The sequence below is a fragment of the Atta colombica genome, unplaced genomic scaffold, assembly GCF_001594045.1.
Source record: "Atta colombica isolate Treedump-2 unplaced genomic scaffold, Acol1.0 scaffold137, whole genome shotgun sequence".
Lineage (NCBI taxonomy): Eukaryota > Metazoa > Arthropoda > Insecta > Hymenoptera > Formicidae > Atta > Atta colombica.
The window spans coordinates 524,751-531,825 of NW_017259225.1; the positions used below are offsets into that span (position 1 = coordinate 524,751).

The window sequence follows — 7,075 nt, forward strand, 5'->3', positions numbered from 1 at the left end:
TTCCTTCGTTGAAATAGGATTATTTTTTTAGATTTTAGGTTTAAAAGTATAATCCAATTGACACAAAGCTTATTTATTAAATGCTGACTTCTTTGAAAGCGACCATTATATATAGAACGCTTTTTCATGCGTTTTTTGTCATTTTGTTTCTTTTCTATCACAATAGAAATCGCAGAACAAATAATATTAAGAGGTTAAACATGCCAAACAGGAAAAGCAAGCACGCTGCGTCAATAAATGACGCAAATGAAGAATCCTCAATAAACAGTTAGTATTCTTGTTAGAAAAGTTATAAGGAGTTAAAAGAAGAATACGTTTGTAGAATTACAATAAATAATACATAAAATTTTTTATTAATATTATTTGCTATAACAGATTATTCGAGAAGGAATTCTCAAGAAGAAAATTTTATTACGGAGTTTTTGACACATTGCGAGGAATACGAAGACATAGAATTGTTACCTAATTTTGTAGTAAATTTCCATAAATATTATCGTATCAGAAACCTGCGTTAATAATTAATGTTTATTATAGAAATTGTTCTTTTACAGGTCAGAGATGGCACAGAGAAATACGCGAAGATTGAATCAGAAAAGTAATAACGAATTTGACAAACTAATTTGACACATTAAAGCCATCGTATACAAATCAATGTAAAAATATGTATTTAATATAAATATATAAATGAGTTAAATTGTGAAATCCTCAATATACATTTTTGTGCTGTTTGATAAAAATATGTCCTATTGAAAAAAATCATATCAAAGTTATATAACTATATCATAATTAAAACAAGTAAATCACATAACAGATTGTTCCAAATTAATACATGATTTTTTTAAATGACATTTTTTAAAAAATCACATCATTAGAAATAATTTCATGTATCATATGATTTTATAATTATCAAATTTTTAATAATTATATGATAGAAATAGAAGAAGTAGAAGAAGAAAAAACATATCATCATGTGATTTCAAATTATAAAATGATTTTAAAAAATTAAATCACGTACTGATTTAAAACAATTTATTACATAATTTACATAGTTTAATTGCATGATTTCGTTATATAACTTTGTGATTTTTTTCAGAGTGCATTTTATCATTCAAGATATTTTCATTTCATTTTTATTCAGACTAGATTAATGTGCTATGGCTTTAATATACATCAACGCATTAAAGCATCTAATCAAATTTGTTATGAGTATTTCGACTATTCCCCAATTCGGATTTTGAAATTCACATTTATTTTAATCAGAGTCGAAATGGACAAGAATATCCCTATTTTTTACGTTTCTTTCGAACATCCTGAAAAGAAAGAGACTGTGAGGAAACTAGAATGTAAAGATAAGTCGTGAAGATACACTAATGCTTACTAATTATTAAATTTTCAATTAATTGTGATGTTTGTGACATTCGTCTTTATGTGCTTTGTAACGTTTTTCATGTTGCACGACAGGAAGTGTCGATTTGCATCCTCGATGCATTGACCACTACGCTGCAGAAATATAACACTATCACGGTGCTTAAGTAAGACAAAATTTGAAAATCGACCACGTAATTTGACATTGTGACAACTGATGATTGTGTTCTAGATTACCCAGTTGTCGGATAAATGCCTATGGTATCCTGCAGATAACACACATGTTGATGGAATTTGAATGTTTGAACGATTTGAATCTAGATGACAATCCGAATCCGCAGGAAAATTATTACCTGCTTTGCGCACCGGCAAGAAAGTGCATCGCGAATTACAATATAATCCCATCCAATATAATTCTCGCTTCATTTATAAATTATATGAAAAAATACATGTTCCAGTTTACATTATCTATCACTGAGAATGTGTAAATTATCCGATAACGGTATACAAAAGATCACAAACGAGTTGAAGTATCAGGACCCACCAAATGATCCAAAATTGATCGCTCTCAATGTAGCGGATAATGACATTACAAACACTGGTGCCAAATATATCGCTGAGATGCTTCGAACTAATCGGTTATGTAGTTTTCAAATATTTCTCAGATTTCGAATTTGATGGACATTAATCTGTCTCTGCGCAAAAGTAATTTTATAATAAAGTAACGTTCGCTAACATGTTCGTAGATCTTTGCAGAGCGTGGTGTTAACCGGAAATAAGATAGACGATGACGGCGTTTCACTGATAATTCAGGAACTTACCATGTATATCTTTGACAGTAGCGATTAAATTAGACAAATTTCTTAATTTAGGCCGCTATCTTTAATAACATGACGCGATAGGTTCACTTTGACTCATGAAGAAATCGTCGCTCTTAGACGTCGCAAATTTAGCGAGCTGGAAAGCAAGGTTGATAGATCATCTCGCCGTTACTTTGTTTGTTAATAAATTAATGATTATTTTTATTACAGTTGGGCAGTCGAAATATTCAAAAAGAGGAAGAAAATGGAATATGTTTATACCGAAATCTGCATCAAAATCCTAAAAGTATGTTTAGCGCAATTTTTCCTCTAATTTATTTTAAAATTCGTTTCATAATAGTTTTAAAATGCAGCGAGTCAAGATAGTTCATCAAAGACGAGAATCCCATCTAATTCTATGTCGAACAGCTCTATTCAAGTATTTAATCAAATTTTTATTATTGTTCTTTAATATACTATTAATGTTTCGTAATATATCATTAAGAGATGTAAAATATAATAAAATATATTTGTTTCTCGGAAAAGCTTTTGGACGACGAATATATTGGTCATCCATTTACAGTAGAAACAATAGCAATAAACAACTGTATAATAGCTAGTGGAAATTTGAATTTGCAACACTTGAGCCTAAGTTGTAAGTTGCTTTTATATAATATTATACATGTACATGTCGGCTGATTTTTTGGACACGAACAACTTATTATTACAAATCACGTATCTGTATCTAGTTAATCGCCTGACGAATAAGACGTTGAAAAACTTCATGTTATGTCTGTATTATCAGGCTTATATGCTATTAGGTAATTCCAGAAAAGGGTTGATATATGTATTTTTGGAGGTAATCTTTTTTTAAATCACTTGAGAAACAGACTTTCAAAATGCATTTTGTCCAAAATTTTATTTTTTGGGGTAGAGATAGCAGTGTTCAGTGTTGAAAGACTCATATTATAAGTTTAAGCTACTCTGAGAAAAAGAATTTTTTCATCGTTAATTTATATGCTGAAAAAACATACAACATTTCAAAGTGCCTTATGTTTTTTAATTAGAGACAAACAAAATGCATTTATTTAATATTTTTAACAATTGTTTAGCAATTTTGTTTAATATTTCACATCCTACTGATTGGCATATTGTTATTTTCTGTAAAGTACGTAATGTTTTTGTGTGCGGAATTTCGTTCTTTTTCGTTTCCTGAAAATTAAAAATTTTGAACAAAACGCTTTTTGAAAGTCTGCTCCTCATATGCAGTCTCCATATATTCAAGATATTTTTACTTTACAACTTTCTTATCCTTATATAGGGTAATGACATCGAGAAGAATGAAGACTGGACAAAGTTTCAAGACCTTTTGTATCGCAGACGACAGAAAGATCAAACGATAGAAGATATATTCGAGGAGGAAGAGCTCTTTAAAGAGCTCAAGAGAGAAAAATCCATTATATTGCCTTCAAGTTCCGAAATCTTACGGAAGAAAATCAGTGTTATGGTTATAATTTCCTTTAATCGATTATTCTCTTCGATCTTTTTTGTTTCTAATATTTTTCTATTTAAAATATTTTTAATCAAGGTTTCAAAAATCAATGCTAATTTATTTTTTTAATTAGTCATTTAATTCTATACAAAGATTATTTTACTTTAATTTTTTTAAGCGAAGATGTGCAAATTACGTGAGTTAACATCACATTGTTATAGTAAAGCATTTGTTTATTTATTGTAATTATATATTTATTTAAAAGAGATCAGTAAAAAAAGGAGATTGAAAGAAAGAGTTGCATTGTAAATACTATATAAAGAATGATTGTCTGCAATTTCATTCAATCAGCCAGTGCTGGCATTGCATAACTTCTTCCAATAAAATTATCATTTTAAGAATTCTTTTTTTTTTTATAGGAATTCCAGACACTTCAATCTGAGTCATGATTCTTCAACTGAGCTCATCACACATACGGGGTGGTATGATCAGTGATGCAATTATTCGGAGATCTTATTGGATGAAAATCTTATCTTATCTCACAAGGCTCAGTACACGATACCCTCTGTATCAAGGGTATCCGAGCATGAACTCCGTACCACAACGAAACTACATTGACACTTTCGGTCGTTGCACTTCGCGAAAATGTTGCTGCACATCGCTACCGTTGCGGTACTCGTTAATATTGCTATTATAGAGCTGGATTCCTTTTACTCCCTTCCGTCGAAGAAGAATTTGGATTTCTTATCAGACGAGATAACGAGTCGCATCGACGTTATAATAAGAAGTACGATGTAATATTGTAAAATCCATATCGCGCATTTATGTTGTATTTTACGTATAATTTTAGAAATGAACATTTTTCTGTCAAGTTATTAAAATTGCAATTCATTCCGTGATCGCTACTTTCGTGTGTGTTCAATATTCGTGTGTAAGAGTGATAATAAAAATAAAATAAAAGTGAAATATAAAATCGTGGAATTAAATAGTTTGTATATCGCAGCACAGCTGAATTAAAAAAAGGGTTTTTTTATTAAATAATGTGCAATAAAAGAATGATTTGATAAAATCAAAATAAAGCTCTATTCATGCCTTCTATTTGACTTTACATTAGGGAATCAAATAATTTTTGTATGGCGAAGATAATTCTAAATTTAAACAATGGCGCCAATCGATAACACTGACATCTAGCGTCGATATTATATCTGTCGCATCAACTTAAGCTGCATTTACAATGAAATTTTAAGATATAAAACTTTAAACCTTAAGCCGTAAAAAAATTGACCTATTATAATCGCTTTATTTTCTTCATATTCTATGATTGGTCAATTTCTTTAAAAAATTTCATTATAAACGCCGCTTTATGCTGCATAATTATCATATGTTATATAATCAGTATAAGAAATACTCCATAAAAAAATGCGCAATATGCGTGGTCGCAGATTTGGGTCACTCAACTTTTGTTTCTGATTAGATTCAATGAAATAGAATGCGAATATACGCTTTACAGCTTATCTTTGAAAAATAAATATTCTTTTATTCGGTCCTGACATTACGATGATGTATAATCACGTGACCTCCACGCGGAGATTAAAGATGCCGACGCAACTAGTGCAAAGTGTTCCGACTAATTATACCGATTATACTGTGTTTGTTAATGTTAAGTTCATCGTTTTCTTATGATCGAATCCATCGACTCGCAAATCTCAAACGTTCTCCAAGAGATTCGAAGAATACTTTTTGAAAAATAGTCTTTCGTAATCTTCTTTCATCTTGACATTCCAAGGTTACTGTAAAACATACGAAGTAATAATTCGATTCTTGGTGTAACTCTTATCGATAAAACTTATCTCTACATTGGGTCGCGTGACCATAATCGCCGCGAAATCGACTCGAATCGACAATCTCCCGGCGCATCCGGGTGTTAGCCACCGGAAGTCACATGTAATCTAGTTATCCGCGATTTTCGAAAATGTATGAAAACTTGTTCAAGAGTCCGCTGCACCGCGTATTCGTGTACGGCACGTTGAAACAAAGCGAGCCGAATCACGGTCTTATGAAGGACACTGCGAATGGCTACGCCAAGTTCCTAGGCCTCGGCAAAACAACAGTCCAATATCCTTTGGTGATCGCCACGAAGTATAACATCCCGTTTCTGCTGAAAAAACCCAATACTGGCAACGTGAGTTGAGAAAGAACTTAGTAGCAATTCATTGACGCAATATTAATCCAATATACTCTCAATGTATGCTAATGTTTACAATGTATTATCAATGAATTGTACAATGTATTGTCAATGAATTGTACTGGGGAAGTCCTTGAATTGAATTGATTTAAATCTTTCATTATCGTCCACTTCAATTATATTCTTTTACTGCTTGCGATTTTAATTTAAAAAATTTCTTATTCGTCCCAGTCAGAAATGATAATGGAATCGAATCAACGTCGATTAATAAGGTAGGAATAATGCTCTGTAATATCAATCGTAATAGAACATTTCTTTTAAACAGTACGTGTTCGGAGAAATATATGATGTAGATTCCAATATGTTGAAGAGATTGGACGAATTGGAGGAACACCCACAGTTTTACGAGCGAACGGAAGAAACAGTTTTGCTGGCGTCGGAGGCTGCGTTTAAGTCTGAAAAAACTTTTGAGGAGGTAATGAACTTATCAACTTACGCACGTAAGTTCCTGACGAAAATCAGAACGTAAATCGAATAAGGGGAGATAATAACTCAAAGCTAAAAGAAACTTTTAAGAAACGAAATTTGAGACAACGAAACATAAAAGAAACAAACGCATCTTTTACGTTTTATTGTCTCAATTTTCACTTTTTAAAAGCTTTATTTGGGCTTCTGTCACTCTTCTTTTTATATTCAGCTTATACTCGAATTTTTATTTTTGCAAAATACATGCAGCAGGCATCTATACTTTTCTTTTGACGAACGCATTCCTTTCCAGGTCAGCGAGTCGACGAAAGCCTGGATATATTTTTTGCCAAAATTCAAGTCCTCTTTACTAGATGGTACCATGTACAAATCTTACTCTAACAACGGAAGTCATGGGTTGAAGTATTGCGAGAAGTATGTTCGCGATTCGTCCTACGATCACAGAAAAGAGGTGCTATAAATCATTGCCGGCACTTTTGTCTCTTTGCAGCTACGAGGAGGCGGCGAGCCTCGATGACGTTCTTTAAATGTTCAACTGGATGCTCAGTCATGACGAGCGCATTCTCATAATAGATACCGTTAATCCTTGTAAATTCGGGGAAAATGACGGCAGAAAACAATGAGTAACTTATAAGACTCTTTTGTATAATTCTACACACAGTGGCATAAAGTTTTAAAGCTTTATGTCTTTAAGAGGGAGCAACTCCATCTCTTCCAGATAATTAGATAAAAATAATTTATATATAT

General features: G+C 31.8%; 3 protein-coding genes across 5 annotated transcripts; all 3 read left to right on the forward strand.

Annotated features, from left to right (window-relative positions):
- Positions 1 to 1,267: 1,267 nt before the first annotated feature.
- Positions 1,268 to 2,214, forward strand: LOC108684624 (leucine-rich repeat-containing protein 71-like). The gene is made up of 5 exons (XM_018189044.1): positions 1,268 to 1,327; positions 1,462 to 1,532; positions 1,598 to 1,741; positions 1,824 to 2,003; positions 2,112 to 2,214. The coding sequence occupies exons 1-5, from the start codon at positions 1,268 to 1,270 to the stop codon at positions 2,212 to 2,214; spliced, it is 558 nt and encodes a 185-aa protein (XP_018044533.1).
- Positions 2,215 to 2,281: 67 nt separating this feature from the next.
- LOC108684625 lies at positions 2,282 to 4,106 on the forward strand. Its single transcript, XM_018189045.1, has 7 exons — positions 2,282 to 2,329; positions 2,397 to 2,472; positions 2,540 to 2,604; positions 2,712 to 2,820; positions 2,915 to 3,024; positions 3,487 to 3,672; positions 4,077 to 4,106. The coding sequence occupies exons 1-7, from the start codon at positions 2,282 to 2,284 to the stop codon at positions 4,104 to 4,106; spliced, it is 624 nt and encodes a 207-aa protein (XP_018044534.1).
- A 964-nt stretch (positions 4,107 to 5,070) lies between these two features.
- Positions 5,071 to 7,038, forward strand: LOC108684652 (putative gamma-glutamylcyclotransferase CG2811). 3 transcript variants are annotated; one of them, XM_018189085.1, is made up of 4 exons: positions 5,071 to 5,839; positions 6,168 to 6,317; positions 6,621 to 6,742; positions 6,819 to 7,038. In XM_018189085.1, exons 1-4 carry the CDS (start codon positions 5,630 to 5,632, stop codon positions 6,853 to 6,855), a joined length of 519 nt encoding a protein of 172 aa, XP_018044574.1. In that variant the 5' UTR covers positions 5,071 to 5,629; the 3' UTR covers positions 6,856 to 7,038. The 3 variants fall into 3 exon arrangements, with proteins under 3 accessions (XP_018044574.1, XP_018044573.1, XP_018044575.1); XM_018189084.1 differs by having other exon boundaries at positions 6,621 to 7,038; XM_018189086.1 differs by having other exon boundaries at positions 6,213 to 6,317; positions 6,621 to 7,038.
- Positions 7,039 to 7,075: the final 37 nt, after the last annotated feature.

Coding starts and splice junctions, on each gene's coding strand:
- LOC108684624 (XM_018189044.1), top strand. CDS start 1,268: ATGGACAAGAATATCCCTATTTTTTACGTTTCTTTCGAACATCCTGAA. Junction 1,533..1,597: donor AACACTATCACGGTGCTTAA/GTAAGACAAAAT, acceptor ATTGTGTTCTAG/ATTACCCAGTTGTCGGATAA. Junction 1,742..1,823: donor CTTTGCGCACCGGCAAGAAA/GTGCATCGCGAA, acceptor TACATGTTCCAG/TTTACATTATCTATCACTGA.
- LOC108684625 (XM_018189045.1), top strand. CDS start 2,282: ATGAAGAAATCGTCGCTCTTAGACGTCGCAAATTTAGCGAGCTGGAAA. Junction 2,821..2,914: donor GCAACACTTGAGCCTAAGTT/GTAAGTTGCTTT, acceptor ATCTGTATCTAG/TTAATCGCCTGACGAATAAG. Junction 3,673..4,076: donor GGAAGAAAATCAGTGTTATG/GTTATAATTTCC, acceptor TTTTTTTTATAG/GAATTCCAGACACTTCAATC.
- LOC108684652 (XM_018189084.1), top strand. CDS start 5,630: ATGTATGAAAACTTGTTCAAGAGTCCGCTGCACCGCGTATTCGTGTAC. Junction 5,840..6,167: donor AAAAACCCAATACTGGCAAC/GTGAGTTGAGAA, acceptor TCTTTTAAACAG/TACGTGTTCGGAGAAATATA. Junction 6,318..6,620: donor CTGAAAAAACTTTTGAGGAG/GTAATGAACTTA, acceptor ATTCCTTTCCAG/GTCAGCGAGTCGACGAAAGC.